Genomic DNA, 17,192 nt, shown 5'->3' on the forward strand with positions numbered 1-17,192 from the left:
ACATCTACAGGCTTGTTCAATAAAACAGATCAATGGGAACATTTCAGCATTCATAGCAACCCAACAGAAATGAGTCCAACTTTACTAAAATGAATTGTATTTTAGAGTACTACACGTTGCTTTTTTTGCATCTATTGGTGTTTTAAAGAATAGGCCAACAATATACTTTTCTTCCATAGGACTAACACAAAACAATTTTCCAGATGTGTAAACATTGGTGGAATGGGACAGTAGACAGGACTCTTTATTTTAAGAGCTGGTTCACACTACCACTACCAGAAAGTCGCCCCGTGACTTGAAGAGACTTGGGAAGAGACTTGGGAAGAGACTTGGGAAGAGACTTGGGAAGAGACTTGGGAAGAGACTTGGGAAGAGACTTGGGAAGAGACTTGGGAAGAGACTTGGGAAGAGACTTGGGAAGAGACTTGGGAAGAGACTTGTGCACTACTTTGAAGAGACAGGCGACTTTGTCTGTGGGGAATGCCTGGCTAATCTCTTTCTTCTTCCTGGAAAGTCTGATAACAAGTCGTGTCAATTAAGATAAGGAGGCGACTCCCATTGAAGTATATGGGACAGTCGGATCACAGGTCGCCTCAAAGTAGTACAGGACCCTTTTCTGAAGTCGGAGCAACTTCAGTAGTGCCAATTAAGACGGCACTGATTGATTAACATTGCTTTTGTTATGTCAAGCTACCTGGGGCAACACAAGTTGCCTCACAAGTCGCGCTAGTGTGAATGGGCTCTAAAAATCGAATGTTAAAGGGAACAAATATTTTAAATACTTTTTGAATGACATTTACTAAGGTTTTGATGGCATTATCTAATGTACTGATCAGATTCTCCATACAAGCATTTGTACAAAAATCCACCTGTGCATTGCCAGCTTATTCCCGGCCATAGAAGGTTTGAATCTCAGCTGATTGAGCAGGGATCAGCTGAGATTCGATCCATCTATTGGCAGGCTGATTGTACCCAAGTTGATCCATCGATGGGTACAAGCCAGCATGTCCGATTTCTAGCATGCAATTATTGGCAGCAGCTATAGCCGCTAGCAATAATCACTGCATTTTCCCGGCAGGGACCGCCACCCATGCCCCCCCTGCCAAAAAGCAATCGCTCAGTGGGATTGATTCCCACATCTACACTGCCTGTGTTGATGGGAGAATCAAGCGCTTTATTTTTCCTGTGGATGCAGGCAAGAAAATCGCATAATCTATGGCTTGCCTTAGTCATTCTCCATTACATACATTCCATTACAAGTCAGTTACCATATTTATATGCCAGCGTGCACTTGTAAAGGGGATTTCCAGTGAAAGTGGTAATCCTCCCTCCATCTGCTACTCATGAACAAAAATTTCCCTGACTTTTCCAAATCTGTAAAATATCAGTCCAGATTTTGCTTACAGTACCACCTTCTGTTATAATCTTTTTTGATGATCATGTAATAATAATAGATTATATTGGTCAGAGAGGACTTTTGTTGTCTAAGCAATGCAAACAATAGTGGCATAAGCGTCCTTCTGTTGTTTTTACAAGAGGATTGTGGTGGGACCCGCTGTGTTTTTATGCAGTGTTGTATTGATTCACAGATGAGGAGTCTGAAAAAGGAGCACTTTGATGATGCTAGAATTGTTACTTGATACATAGATTACTTGTCTCTGGATATCTTTGGAGTTTTTCTTTTTTTTTTTTTTTTTGTAAATCCATATATATAAAATGAGAAAATGTTTAAAATCTTCAGAAGTTGTAAGAAAACAAATTGTTTTTTTCTGCTCATATCTCGTGGTCTTGTTAAAGAGGAAAACCCTTTTTATAGTGCATGAAATGATTGTTAAATAGGTGATTTTTGATGATTATAGTTTTTTTTTTTTTTTTTCCCTGTAGGTAAGAGGGGTGCATTGACAAAATTCAACCATGAATATGGTGAAGAGGATCATGGGCCGACCTCGGCAAGAGGAGTGCAGCCCACAGGACAATGCACTAGGTTTAATGCATTTGAGGCGGCTCTTTACTGAGCTTTGTCATCCTGCCCGACACATGACTCAAAAGGAACAGGAAGAGAAACTTTACATGATGCTGCCTGTCTTTAACAGGGTAAGTGCAAGTTATAGTAAAAGTGCTGTGCCACACTCTACTGTACTTTGGAGAAAATTTAGAGTTACCTTTTTGGCCTACTCCCCCAACCCTCCAACCACCACCACCTAAAACGACTCCCCTACTTTAGATCCAGATACATTGTTCCCTGAATAAAACTGCTTTAGACTGGTACTCACGTACTACTGTCTGTTCAATGGTCTATAACGACTGGCTTCTATTGAATGGTCCTTTTGAAAAACCATCAGCTGCAGCCAAGGGTTTCAAGCACTAATCTGTTTACTCTGGTGGAGGAAGAGTCCCTTCTGTCAGAATATAATAGAAAGATCCCTACATTCACATTGCTTGTGTTGATGTGGGGATCTGTCCATTTTTTATTCCGTCAACCTGCTGGTTGAATAAAAAAATAAAAAAACTACTTGTATACCCAGGTTAGGTCCTACATTAAGTTATATTCAGGGCTTTTTTTCAGCAGGAACGTGGGGGAACGCAGTTCCGGCACCTCCAGCACTGAATTTATGTAATGGCAAGGGGTGCTGGGCTTTGCTACAGGTGTCTTTTGATGCTGGCTGGTGGGGAATCTATTGTTGCTGGAGGGGATATATGTTCCTGCACCTATTCTCTGAGAAAAAAATAGCCCTGGTTATATTAAAAACTAATGATCAAATTACAAACCATTAAGGTTTCCCTTGGTGTTTGAATTTTTACCATAAATCAACATTTGTTTGGAAGAAAGATTGCAGTTGTGTTTTTTTTTTTTTAACTTTTCTATTTCTGTACAACTCATGTTTTTTTTTTTCTTTTGTCTTTTTTTTGTCTTTTTTTTCCTTAACAATATTTTATTGTTGCATTTGATTCACAATTTTCTTTTCTTATTAGGTGTTTGGAAATGCACCTCCTAGCACAATGACAGAGAAGTTCTCAGACCTTCTGCAGTTTACAACGCAAGTGTCACGCTTGATGGTGACCGAGATTCGAAGGAGAGCTTCTAATAAGTCCACAGGTGTGTTACTTTTTTTACCCCCCCTATTTTTTTACCCTTTTTGTTGTGCCTTTTTTTTTTTTTTTACTCCTTTAAATATATCCAGCTTTAAACCTGCTTTAGTTATCATACTATGCCCACCTGTTAAACTACCTGCTGTCCATGGGTTTTTATTTCTCCGGTAGAGGCATGGACAATAGTAAAAATCAATCAATATTTGAGCCTTGTAAAAAGTCACGTTCTGTAAATTATATGGAAGAATTGTCTTGGTATCATAGTATACAGTGCGGAAAATAATTATTTGACCCCTGCAGATCTTGTAAATTTGCCCACTTACAAGGAAATTAAGGGTCTATAGTTTTTATCCTAGGTGTATTTTAAATGATAGAGACAGAATATCAACCAAAAATCCAGAAAAAAACATGATACAACTGTTATAAATTGAGTTGCAGTTCAGTGAGTAAAAGAAGTTGTAGCATCCTCCTAGGTAGGTGCTATGTAAAGCATAGTTATGGCCCTGTTCTGCTTATCAGGAGGGTCTGATTTGTTAGTTGACAGTGGAGGAAACCTAGCCAGTGACACACTGTTTTGTCAGTTCCAGTGGGAGGGCCTTCCTGCAATGCATCCTGGGATTGCAAATAAATAGGAGGGGAGCATGTGACAGGGTGTCTTTAGGTGGGAAGCCAGGTCCCAGGAGGAGGGTGATGGCTCTCTCTCCTCCTGTTGCTAAGGAAGGTGGTCCAGGCAGTCGGCCAAGGACCAGGGGGTGAGCTGTGCTGTGGAGGCTCAAGTGGAGCTGTGGGGCAGGATTCTTATGGAAAACCTGCGGTTGTGAGTACTCAAGATCTGCCAGGGGTCTGCCTAAGAGACTACTCAAGAGAGGTCAAGGGGATCAGAGAGCCAGCTAACCCGGGATGTTGCAGTAAAGGGGGCATCAGGAAGGGCCCTGAAGTGTCTCAGCAGTACAGTCTGCACTACAAGTCTGCTACCTAAGGAAAGAGTACCTTAGGGAGCTTAAAGGACTTTTCACAGTCAAAGGTGAAGCTAAAGTAAGCGGTATAGCCGTGACCAGCATCAGTCAGTGTTAATCAGCGTCAATCAGCGCTAACCAGCATAAATTAGCAATTCTGTATAGTCCCTGCCTATTTGTGCATAATTCAGTTGTTGGAGTATCCCACTCATCCCTTCTCCTATCCAAGTTCTCAATAAACCCTAAACATCAAAGAAACTGGACTGGTACTTGTCTGAGGTAATCACGCTTGGAAACATGCTTAAATGTCCTACTGTTGCTAATGGTAACCCAGGGGAACCCACACTCAGCAGCTCCCATGGGAGTACTGCTACAAAGTATTTGATCCCCTACCAACCAGCAATAATTCTGGCTCCCACAGACTGGCTACAGTATGTGCTCATGTGGTACACCGATTAGTCCTGTCAATTTAAAAAGGTGCTCCTAATGACAACTCCTTGTGTGTATAAAACACACCTGTCCACATAATCTTTCTTCCATTCAAACCTCATCATAGGCAAGACCAAAGAGTTGTCAAAGGACATCAGGGACAGGATTGTAGACCTGCACAAGGCTGGAATAGGCTACAAGGCCATCAGCAAGAAGCTTGGTGAGAAGGAGACAACTGTTCAATCGCACTCGGTCTGGAGCTCCATGCAAGATTTAGCCTCATTGGTAAGGATGATCATGAGAAAGTGAGGGATACGCCCAGAAGTACACGGGTGGAGCTTGTGAAAAATTCCAAGGCAGTTGGGACTACAGTCACCAAACAAACTGTTAGTTACACAATACGCCGCCAAAGATAGCGCCCGCAAGGTCCCCCTCTCAAGAAGGCACATGTACAGGCCCATCTGACGTTTGCCAATGAACATCTAAATGATTCAGAGAAGGACTGGGAGAAAGTGCTGTGGTCAGATGAAACCAAAATTGAGCTCTTTGGAATTAATGCAACTCGCCATGTTTGCAGGAGGAAAAATGCTGACTAGGACTCTAAGAATACCATCCCTACAGTCAAGCACGGCAGTGGAAACAATGTTTTAAGGCTGTTTCTCTGCTAAAGGACTTTGCCGCATTGAGGGGCCAATGGATGGGACAATGAGGTTCAAGTGTTGTCCACAAGAAGCATACACATATTTTCTGTAAAACCGTATATCAGTCCCATGTGTAATTGTATATGGTGTAATTGTATTAGGAATTATAAACAAAATGACTGCAATAACATGAACCTCTGTTAATAACTAAATGGAACTTGCATAAACATAGTGATTTCATTAAACTTTTCATCTTTTACTGCAGAGGCTGCTAGTCGAGCCATCGTCCAGTTCCTAGAGATCAACCAGAGCGAAGAGACCAGCAGGGGCTGGATGCTTCTGACTGTCATTAACCTGTTGGCTTCATCTGGGCAGGTGTGTTCTTATTCATTGTGTTTTTTGATCACATCTGATAGTTCATCATTACAGGTGAAAACAAATATTTTCTGAATTTCTAACCTGGGTAAAGGTCCTGATAAATTGCAGCATTGTTCTATGTAGAGTCAGTTCACATGGGCACTTACAGTAAGTAATGCTTAAATGCTTCTAGCTTAGTTTTTAGTATAGCTTGTATAAACTAGGGCACCACAGCTGAAGTACAATTAAATCCTGGATTACAGTCTAAAAAAGTACCTCATCCAGTTACTACGTGATCCTCAAGCCTCATGAAGTAAACAATAATATGTTATGTTCCTTGACTGAACAAATCCTCATTTGGTTTAGGTGTGACCAGATGAAGATTGACAAACTACAGGATTGTGAATCAGCAGTGACAATGCTGACAGTCATGATCTCTGTAATATTTTTTTCATTCCACTGTAGTGCAAGCAAAGCACAGTCTACAGGAGAGTGGCAACTCTGCTGTGATGTCAGGAGCAGTGCAGCGTTGTTGCCACCCTATCACAAGAAGCTACATTAGGTGAGCTTTAGGGCCGGTTCACATTAGTGCAATCACAGAGATTGCATGTAATTCATAGCGCACTGCTACTAAATTACATGTGATCTCCGTGCGGTGCAAATTTCAGCCATACAGTTTGTATGGCTGAATTCGCACTGCAATCGCACTAAATGCGCACATGACCCTTTTTTTTATCCGCAGCAGAATCAGATCGCATGGTGGTTCACACGAGTGCGATCTGATTCTGTGCGAACTTGCAGATCGCACTGCGATATGCGATCTCAACTGGGGGTGTCGTTAACTTTTAATTTATACCCCCTGCGTATCGCATATGGCAGTGTGAACTGCCAGGGGTGTGGATGCGATGCGGGAACAGGCTGCATATTCGCAGCGTTCCCGCATCGCAGAAGTGTGAACCGGGACTAACTGCCAGGTATTTCTGGGACTTTGCAGAGGGACTAAGAAAATACTGTACGTAAAGGGATAAAACCTAGGAAAATTTGCAAACCTACAGCATTTCTTTTTTTTTTTATTATCCCTGACATACACTTTGCCCATGCAAAATAAAGCATGCATTTGCTTTAGTTCCCTTCTTAATCAGCACATGCTCCTTCTTTTTTTTTTTTTTTTTTTTTTTTGCACCTCTACTGTTCCGTTCCCCCAAAGCTTGCACTCAGTACAGCTTCTCCTGCTCCAGGCATATACATGGGTTGTTAGGGTGATGAAGAAAATGTGTGTATGTGCTGCTGGATTTTGATGGACTGTTATAATAAGTACCTGTGCAGTGTTTCTACTATGCAACACACTGTTTTTTTTTTTTGGAAGCAGCCTACATAGACTTGACAGTAAATGGAAACTAAATTGCTAGACCATCTACTCTAAAGGAAATCAATGTATAATTATTTTTCCATTCACATTTGCTGTTACAAGAAATGATTTGAAATAACGGTTTATTTTTCTATATTCCTTTTAACTAGAAAACTGTGGACTGCATGACAACAATGTCGGTACCTTCCACCCTGATTAAATGCCTGTACCTGTTTTTTGACCTCCCACACGTGCCTGAGGTACCTGGAGGAGCAGATAATGAGCTGCCCTTGACTGAACGCAGAGCCTTGCTCCAGAAAGTCTTTGTGCAGGTAAACAAATTCTACTTACAGTGAGTAGGTCTTGTATGAAATACTATCAAAGTATGTTTTTACTTCTGTCTAGACAGCAGATCTCTAGCCTTCTTTTTACATTTTTAATGGACAGGGGTATACTCTGCCTTGCAAAATCTCTCCTGTCCTCACATCTCTGGTATCTTCACTCACTGAGCTGCACAGTCTTGACTACATAAGTCTCCTGGTTGGCTTCTACTTGCTCTGAAGAATCTGTTTATTACTGTATAGATGCTATCTACCCTTTGGGCCCATAATAGAAGAATCTCCATTCATCCCCAATAAGGGCTTCTGAGTGTGAATAGAAAGATAGATCATAGCTGGGGGTATTCTCTGAAGAGGCTTTGGGGCTCTCATAGGAGAAGGAGCAAGTACAGATCAGTATTTTCAGGGAGGTATCTCAAATCTCATGGTAAAGTCAGAAGTTGCCTCATAATATGGTGTTGACTCACTTGAAATCTGATCCACTCCACATCTTCCTGAAACCTGCATCACCATGCATTACGATAGCAGTCTCATCACATGATCAGTAGCAAGCCACTTGTGATGGGGGCACTTATGCGTGGTCACTTCTTAGCCGACTCTGTGGGTCCATGGATCTTGGCCCCGTTTCTCACTCCTTACTCGCTGGCTGTGATTGAGCCAATGAGGGGAGGACTGAGAGAGCCTCTGCTCTGGTGCGCATCGCTGGATTGAGATCCAGCTCAGGAAAGTATTCAAGGGGGTCAGCCTTTAGAACCACTTTAAGTAGGGGATTGCACTAATTTTATCTGCCGCGGATCCCCTCAAGGTCATACCTTGAGTAGGGAATGTGAACGGTCAGTAACCTACTAAATGGAGCTGGAGTAGAAGGAGCTCCTGCTCCTATCCTGCTGTTTGCAGGAGCATGCAGGGCATAGAAATTGGAGCAGCTAACTTTGTTAATCACATGGTCTGCTACATTGTGTCAATTTTAGTAGAGTGGTGCAGTTTGAATGAGGTACACATAACTCCTAGCTTCTACATTCCATCACTCTTAATTTCTGTAAGCATTAACAGAAATGTTCACAAAAATTAGACCTTTTTTTTTTTTTTCCTGCATCTCTCCTGATGGTCATATCTTGGGGATCCACTTCGAGCAGCCACCTGATGTTCCTTTATCTGCTAAAGCAGAGGCATTACTCTACTATCTGTATACAAGACAATTGGATACTGCTCAACCACCAATAAGTTAGAAATGCATCACATCCCTTACAATTTAGTAATGTGAAAAGCTTGATATTTTTTTTTTCTAAACTGAACACCCCTAACAACACACATAAATACAGAGTGTGAATTAAACCATTTAAAAACCATTTATTTGTGTTCATAAATGTCCAATAAAGTCAGATAATCACAGGTATGTAATTTCCATCGTAAATGATGGTAGCTAAAATTGTCCAAAAAAACATTGCAGTGTAATTCCTATAATGGACAATACAGTACACCTGCCAATTGTCACATGATAACTAGTGGAGGAGACTTGTATATTATTGACCTGTAAAATCCTATTATGTATGGTCATAGTCTGTTGAAAATGTCTGTATTCTGCTAATGGCACTAGTAGTTTACACACTTTTTATCATCCAGTGATTTTTCTCTCTCGCTCATGGCCTCTTTTTGGAGCCAAACCATAACCATTCATCATGAATGCTTGATTTATTCCATCCATTTCTTTGAGACTTCTAGGCATGTCCGAAAACTCCAGGAAGCAAATCAATAAATAACCTAAAGAGTAGTCTCTATAAACCACCCATCCAATTAAAACTCTATTTCACTATATCCATAAATTTGGATGTCCTAACTGAACTTGTGTATGGCTTTCAGAATTTGCTTTGGAAGAAATATAGCTTGTCATTTTTTTATTGCATTTTTAATGGAATATAAGAAAAGGAGGTGTTCCAGATGTGGCTGTGGAAAAGTATGTTGTGCTGGGACTTGTAGTTTCAGAGACAGGATATGATGTGCTGTTATGGAGTCCAACAGGGATGGGAGAAAGGCAGATGTAACGTGCTGGGATTTTTAGTTTTACAGAGCCAGCATGTTCTCATACGACCGAATACAATTTCGGAAGTAATGTATTGTGTTGTATTTTCAGACGAAAACTGTACTGTTTAACCACTTGATTTTCGGAAGATTTGCCCTTTGTGACCAAGCCATTTTTTGGTCATGCAACACTGTACCCATATAAAATGTATGTCCTCCCCCCCACAAATAGAACTTTCTTTTGGTATTTGAATACCTCCTTCTTTTTTTTTTTTTTTTTACTAGTAATGGCAGGGATCAGTGACTGCGATATTGCGGCGGACACTCTGACACTTTGTGGGAACCAGTGACACTAATTTAGTGATCAGTGATAAAAATATGCACTGTCACTGTACTAATAAACAATGTGTCATGGCGCACTATTAGTAAAAGATAGGCAATTAAATTAAACAGTTAAAATAGTTACTGGGGATAGCATTTATATTGGGACAAAAGTCCTGTTCTGATCCATGGTGGGGAGGCAATACTCAGCGGCTGAGAAGAAGCGAGGAGAAGCTGTGGAGAAATAACAAGAGGACAGAGTGGCGCCAGCTTAGTGTAGCAGAAATTTTATTTGATATAAGTAACAGACTCACTTATAGTAAGGGTCTGTCGACATGGAAGGTAAATAACAGTTCATCTGCTTCCGTCCTATGTGGGATGTAATGGATGATGGAAACAGTCCTGTAGAGGGGCTGATGGCAGTCAGCTGTTCCCAAAACGCAGTGTGTGAACCGCAGCCATATTCCGGCTACAAGGCTGATAACGCCACATCCGGGTAAGGGGTTAGCAGGAAGTGGGCGTGTTCGGAGCATCCATGCTCCTTCATCAGGCTGTCTAATGGCACTGGCTGGGAAGGGGTTAATATCAGGGGCAAAAGGGTGAACTGTGTGCCTATCCAGTGTTTTACTATACTGTGTGAGGTGTTTTTACTAGGGGAAGAGATTGACTTTATTCACTGTTTTGCAGGGACACAAACACCATCCCTTCCCACCTGTCAGAACGGCGATCTGCCTTGTGTACATAGGCAGATTGCAGGTCTGTGTCTCTGCCTGATGCTCGGCAGGTGCGGGAGCACTTCAAGTACCCTGCACCCGCCATTTGGCTTCTACTGTGTGTGATTACAGCAAAAGCAAGCCATCAGTGATGCACATTCACGCCCCCCCTACCTGGAAGTGTTGGATCACGTGTGTGTGTATATATAGGTGGTCTGGCACACAAGTGCCGCCCTGTAGCTGTAAAACTGCTATAGAGTGGACTTGAAGCTGCTCAACAAAAATCTTACAATCTGGTATCGTACGAGAATTTTCCCCTCTTTGCATGATTGGCTTGCGAAAGCTGTGTACGAATGATCAGATTATCACACGAGCGGTATTTTTCTTACAATCGTGTGTACTAGGCTTTAGAGCTGACGGGGGACAGATACAGCCTTGGATCGATGCTGCATCCACAAAGGTAAGTAGAATTTCTTAAAAAAAAAAAAAAAACTAAACTTGCCTTTTTAATGTTTTCTGATTTTGGCTATCCTTGATCTCTATACATGGTATACTGTATATTCGGGGCCTGGGATTCCCGCAACATCCCTGGTACCCAACGCATTATCCTCCAGGCTCCTCTATGCAGCTCACTGCATAGAGAAACAGGTAAGCAAGGGCCTCAAATGGTCCCAGTGCTGGTGGCATCACAGTGCAAGTGGTGGTCAAATGTAAACATTAGCAGCTGCCAGTGAGCAGACCTATTGATCTTCCCTGCACACTGGCCTCCTAAATGCTGGCCACATCCAAGCTAGAGCTACTAAATTGTTAGACTGTGAGTCTATTTGACACTAGGACAATATAATGTCTTTGTTTAATTTTAAACTAAAGGGAACTAGTGAGGATGACATTTAGCCATTGCTGGAAGCTGTCTCTTTACGTGGTGATATGAATAATTGTAAATCCAAAATTGCTCTGTGCATTAAAACCCCTTCAGGGCTTGTTCACACCAGCTGCATTGGGCAGCGTTTGCCAACACAGTACTAAGTGAGAATAAACCAATCCGTCTTTAAATCCTATGGCTCAGATTTATACCAATGCAGTTTGTTGGTGTGCTCTGCAATAAAAAAAAAGTAGCATGATATTGTCATTTTGCGCAACACTTAGCAGTACACATGCACAAGGCACTCCATCACACCGCACGGTAATACACCTGCTGATGCAAATAAGTACAGATTCTATTATGTGCCTTTTTTGAAAAATGTCTGAATGCTCTCTATATTTACCAGGTTGACCACCACAGCACTTTATACTAATCACAAGGCTGTTGTTTTTTTTTTTATAAATAGGGTAGCTTTCTTTAAGGAAGAGTCATGTAATCTTTTAGGTAGGTAGTATAAAATGACCAAGTTCCAAAATTGTTAGTATTCTTCAGGGCTTCTATGCAGCTAAATTAAAATTCAAAACTGTCTTGCACTCTAGGTAGACATCTGTGTGCATGAACCTTGCTTTTGCTGTATGCATTTGCTTGCATTTGCCTTAAGGGCAGGTTGAACAACAGACTTCTCATGAAAAACTGCACTTCCAATAAAGGGTACTGATAGTTAAGTAGTTTAGAAATGCTGGGAATGATGGTAATGGAAGTAGCTGCTGTACCAGACATTGCTGTTGATTAAGGTTTTTATGTAATATAAAGTGTTCAGCTTAAATAAATCTGCTTATATTTTATCGCAATGCATAAGAAATTGATTGCCTGTATATATTACAATGGATGCAGTCTCTGTGTACCTTTTTTATACCTCCAACAAAATGGCGCTCTGCTCACTTACATTTGTGGCATGACATCACTGGCTCCTTCTCCATACGCTTTACGTTACTATACCACGTGAAATGTATACAGACGTATCCTTCTATTTAAAAAATAAAGCTAAAATGACAATAGGCACTAAGAGTTATTCTATTTTGGGTCCTATACGGGAGAAAAAGCTAAGAGGAACCAGGATGGGAATTGATTATCATTGAAGAACCCTATGCACCTATAATGGGAGATCCATACTTGCCTGGAAGGATACATACAAAAGAGCATAATAACCCTATGTAAAAGGGTAAAAGCGTGTTTGACCTGATATAGGTTAGGTCCATCTTGTGAGGTGAGAGCAAGAAAGCCCATATTACCCACTGGTGGAGAAAATTTAATCAACAATTTTTTATTTTCTGCTGCTAGAAAATTGCATTTATAAAATGAGAGAGAATCAGCGCTCTGATCCTTAAAATGATGGACCACTCTAATAATAGCAATTCAAAGTGTCCGAAATTATAAAATGATGATGTGATAATTTTAAAAACAATAAATATCCATAATATGATATAAAAAATATAAAGCAGTTGCAGGTATAATAATAATGAATCTCCAACATGTGATTAAAACGTCATATAAATAATTTCAAATAAATGAAGTGGAAATAAATGCATCAATACATAAATAAGGTGCTAAGTGCAGAATAGATGATGTGGTATCAAACACCAATAACTGAAAATGGTGACAGTGATTCAACTTATTAAATCAAATATTAACAAGTATAATAAAACTAATAATGAATCCAGGAATTTCTCAAAAATCCAAGAAATTCTCAATAAATATAGTATGTGAATAATCAAGTGCTGTAAAAGTCCATAAATCGGTAGTAAATCCAAAAATAGCAATAAATATTAAATGTGATTAAATATAGTTCTAGAAAAGTCCATATAACATAAGTAAAGTGACTAGAGTGCTCAAATGTCCATTAAAGAGATCAAGTGAATTAAAAGATGTGAAAAAGATTCCAGTGACAGCCAGGTGCAGTGGTAGGTGAGCTAACAATCCAGCATTAAGTGTAATGGCGGCTCACCTCCATTAACACTCAAATGAGCGTTTTTAGGTATAATCTTTCACCTCTTGATCTTCTCCAATGGGCTAAAAACGTGTGTGTGTGTGTGTGTGTGTGTATATGTATATGTGTGTATATAATATATTCGACAATCTCCAGGATATACAACAATAATCCACTGTAAACTCCTAAACTCCTTTCCTTATAAACCGATATCCTCTTTTCCTCTCCGTATATCAATCATCCATTCCGGTTAAAATACAAGAAGGAAACTCTCATGGTGCAGTAAATCAGGGTATAGTTTAATAAAAAATGCAGGTCACTTACAGTTAAGTCTGGTACGATGCGCAGAAATAACAAACAGAACCGCCGATGCGGTGAACTCCGATACTTCCGGTCTCGGCTGTAGACAGGAAGTGACGTCCGTACAGCGCGTTGCGTCACAAACCACGTGACTTCTTCAAAGGGTTTACATACTGATGAAAATGGACACCGCACACTGATATATTTTTTTGAATGGACTGTTTTATAATTTTTATTAAAATTACATATTTTTAGATAGGATACACATTTATTATGAATTGCACATACTGCATCTATGGCACAGAGAGCACTTTATTGAGCATTTGAAAATTGTTTTTATTCTACACTAATTACACGTTATTGATTGTACACTTTGAGGATTAGTAGGATAGTAAATAGTTTAACGCGCAGGCTCAGCTTTTTATTTGTATCAACTGCAAATCCCCCCCCCCCCCATCCCAAAACATTTTTAATCTACACAAAATGCAGGTCAGCACATGCAAAATGTAGGATACAGTACATTTTCAGAACACACGTAATCTGTGTGTGTTTCCCGCACCACATTCAGATTTCACTGTCCTTGCAATCTGCAGCGGGTGTCACTGCAATCTTAACGACACCCCAAACACAGGTCACAATCACAGTAAATTTGCCCGCATCAGATCGCATGGTTGCAGTGCAGTTCCAAAAATTGCTGTATGCAGCGATGTGGTGTGATTTGAGCCCATTTAAAATGCACGCCTTATTAAGCTGATCGAAGTTAGAATGTCAGTAAATGCGAGTAAGCAGCAAAAATATACTTTCTTGCCACCAGGACAGTGTTCGAATATAATTTTCTTGTATAATTGCCTTTCCAAGTCTCTTCATTCAAAATGCTGCAAATAGTTGTTTTCCATCTTCATAATTCATTTCATTTTAGCCAGCCTGGAAAAGGAAAATTACAGATTTCATTGTTGGGTGAAACTTTACTGAAGCCAAAATCCCTGAGCTGCTTGGGCAAAATTTTTTACTTTGAAGCATAACACAATGTGCTGCAACTGCATGAACTCAGCCTTAGTGTTTTTTGTAGGTTTCCATTGTATGAAAATTCTCGTACGACAAAGGCTTTTTTTGTTGTTGTTTGTTTCTGATCATGCACAGTCTTTTGCTCCTGTTTTTTCTCGTACGAAAATGGTACACATTAGGCGAAAACCGCTTATACTGTTCCCATACGAGAAACATTTTGGAGCTTGTCTCTTCGTATATTTTCATTCAGAAAATAGGCTATAGAAAGTTGCGTACACACTATACGAAAATCGTACGAAAGTTCTTTGGGTGAAAATCCTCGCCCGGTTTTCTTATAATGTGTACAAGCTATTAGAAGGAGAGAAAACCATCCTAATGTTACATTCCCTAGTGACTCCAATCTAATTTGCCAAAATTGCAAAAATATGCATAAATCTCCCTATTTTCACCACAATTTCAGTGCAATGAAAGATCTATCTATACTTTGCTCATCCCAAATTTTCTTACCAGTATGATTGTGTGAAAATTAGATTAGCAACTCTTCTTTCCTGCCCCTTTATCTTATCTCCAGAACACAAGCTGATTATGACCTAAACTTCTCTAGTCCATATTGCACAAACACACTATCAAACTACATCCCCCTGCCTGAAACCTAATTAAGCGGAGTTCAACCCTATAGTGGAACTTCCACTGATCTGCTTGCTCCCCCCCCCCACATGTTTTTGACAGGTACCCTTCCCCACTTCTGGAAGGCTTTCGGCACCATCCCTCGAAAGTTCCGTCTCCTTCCTTGGCCACCGGGCCAGTTAGAAAGCGCAGAGTGCTTTGCACATGCATATTAGGGAACCGGCTGTGAAGCCCCAAGGCTTCACTGCCTGATTCCTTTATGACGAATGGCGGCGGCAGTACCTGACAGCGAACCCGAAAATCGACTGGGGTGCCGACATCGCATGCTCCCTGGACAGGTAAGTGTCTATATATTAAAAGTTAGCAGCTACAGTATTTGTAGCTGCTGACTTTTAAAATGTTTCCCCTAGGCAGAACTCCTCTTTAGGAGATATTTCTGCAATCTCTTTAGGAGGTATTCTGTGCATTATAGATTCGCAGGAAATATTGTTCGCTGTCTAGGATTGCAAATTCTTTGTATATAATGCTTCAACAATTGTATGAAGAAGATCATTTGGCTTCAGAGATGCAATTCATTTCTATACTAAATGTATATTCAGTTTTGCATTTGTGGCCTCTTTGTCTGAATCATCTTTTTCAAAACCCACAATAAAAAAAACTCTGAAATAGTAAAGATCGGAAGAGTCAAACTGTACAGAGATGCAGAATAAACTCGTAGTGACTAAGAAATACCTTTACTTTTATACATGATTATGAGTACATTCATGCGGTGACTTGTGAATTTCTGCACTAGAAAAACGCAGACTGCGGTACATTAAAAAAATGTGCTCTGTTCACATCACAATTCTAGTGTGATACAAGGTGTAGTGTGAAAAATTCAGACATGTTGTTATTTTTCCACAGGGCACTGCATGCCATCACATGGCACCAGACCACCAACTGCTCAAAGTAGAAAACAAAGAAAAGTGTACAGAGCAATGCATTGAAATTCGCATCACACCTCCCTCTGCCAGACCTCACAGAAACACTTTACTGTACAGTAAGGCCCCTTTCAAATGGGGGGACAGATCAGGCTCTCAATTATCCCTATGGAGAGGCAGATGTAAACAAACATATCTGCTGACATCCAATCTGATCTGATCCACTAAACACAGACGGATGGGGAACAATCTGTCTAGCGGATTGGATGGCAGTCGGGTGTAAACAGACAAGTGGTCCGTTTGCTGCTTCCAACCGCCCATGGTGGGGAGCGGGCTATGTCTGTGTCCCCTCTGCATAAGTGGAGCAGACACTGACCAGCCATCCACCTGCTCAGTGGGGATCCGCAAACAGAATCCCCGCTGAGCAGGCAGACCTCTGGTGGAGTATGCCCCATGTGAAAGGAGCTTAAGTCTGTGTTTTACTGTAGGCTAGGGTGAATGAGCGCTAAGGGCTCTTTCAGACTTGCAGTGCCCTCTGAAGAGCAATCTCTGTTCGGCCACACTCACGTGCACAGCACCATTCACATATTTGGATTATCATCCTGTTTAGAGACATTTTATGCCATTGGAACCTTCCCCCTTTTTTCCAATAGGCTTGACACTTGATATAGCTAGGATTTATGAATATAGCGCCAATTCATTTTCTTTATGCATATAGTTGAGACACAGTCAAAGGCCTGTCAAACTCAGCACCTTGATTTAAAAATGCTGCTGTCACAAAGCATTGTGGCCATGTACAGGCTGAATTGTGACAGTTCGGGTAGGTGGCAAAATGGCTGCTCAGCCACCCATTTGCACCACCCTCCCTGGCCTCCTGTCTGAAAGAGCACTAAAGCCGGCCATAGACCGTTCAAATCTTGACCAGTTTAGCAGAGACCAGCTGAGATTCAAACCATGTATGGGCAGGCTGATTGTACCCAAGTTCATCAATCGATCAACTTGGGTACAACCAGCTTGTTGGATTTTTAATGCAATTCTACAGCCGCTAGCAATAATTACTGTTCTCTCCCAGATGGCTTCCCCTTATCCCCCCCCCCCCCAATTGAGAGAACACAATAGCTCCACAGGAACTTTTAGGGCTCTTTCACATGGGCAGACTGATCGGGTCCACCTGTAAGTTTTTTTAGGTAGGGCCATCCATTGCCATCTTTGTCTATGGAGCGGTGGATGTCAACGGACATGTGTCCATTTACACCCGCCAACCTTTGATGCTGTCTGC

General features: G+C 41.0%; 1 protein-coding gene across 6 annotated transcripts in view; it reads left to right on the forward strand.

Annotated features, from left to right (window-relative positions):
- The first annotated feature begins 1,888 nt into the window (after positions 1 to 1,888).
- WDFY3 (WD repeat and FYVE domain containing 3) overlaps positions 1,889 to 17,192 on the forward strand; it is a 265,268-nt gene continuing 249,964 nt past the window's right edge. For all 6 annotated transcript variants that reach the window (XM_082259297.1, XM_082259299.1, XM_082259298.1 and 3 more), the window contains exons 1-4: positions 1,889 to 2,094; positions 2,974 to 3,097; positions 5,382 to 5,491; positions 6,992 to 7,153. In XM_082259297.1, coding sequence (XP_082115423.1) covers positions 1,915 to 2,094; positions 2,974 to 3,097; positions 5,382 to 5,491; positions 6,992 to 7,153 — 576 coding nt within the window. In that variant the 5' untranslated portion in view covers positions 1,889 to 1,914. The remainder of the gene's footprint in view (positions 2,095 to 2,973; positions 3,098 to 5,381; positions 5,492 to 6,991; positions 7,154 to 17,192) is intronic.

The sequence above is a fragment of the Pelophylax lessonae genome, assembly GCF_965119305.1.
Source record: "Pelophylax lessonae genome assembly, chromosome: 1".
Classification (NCBI taxonomy): Eukaryota; Metazoa; Chordata; class Amphibia; order Anura; family Ranidae; genus Pelophylax; species Pelophylax lessonae.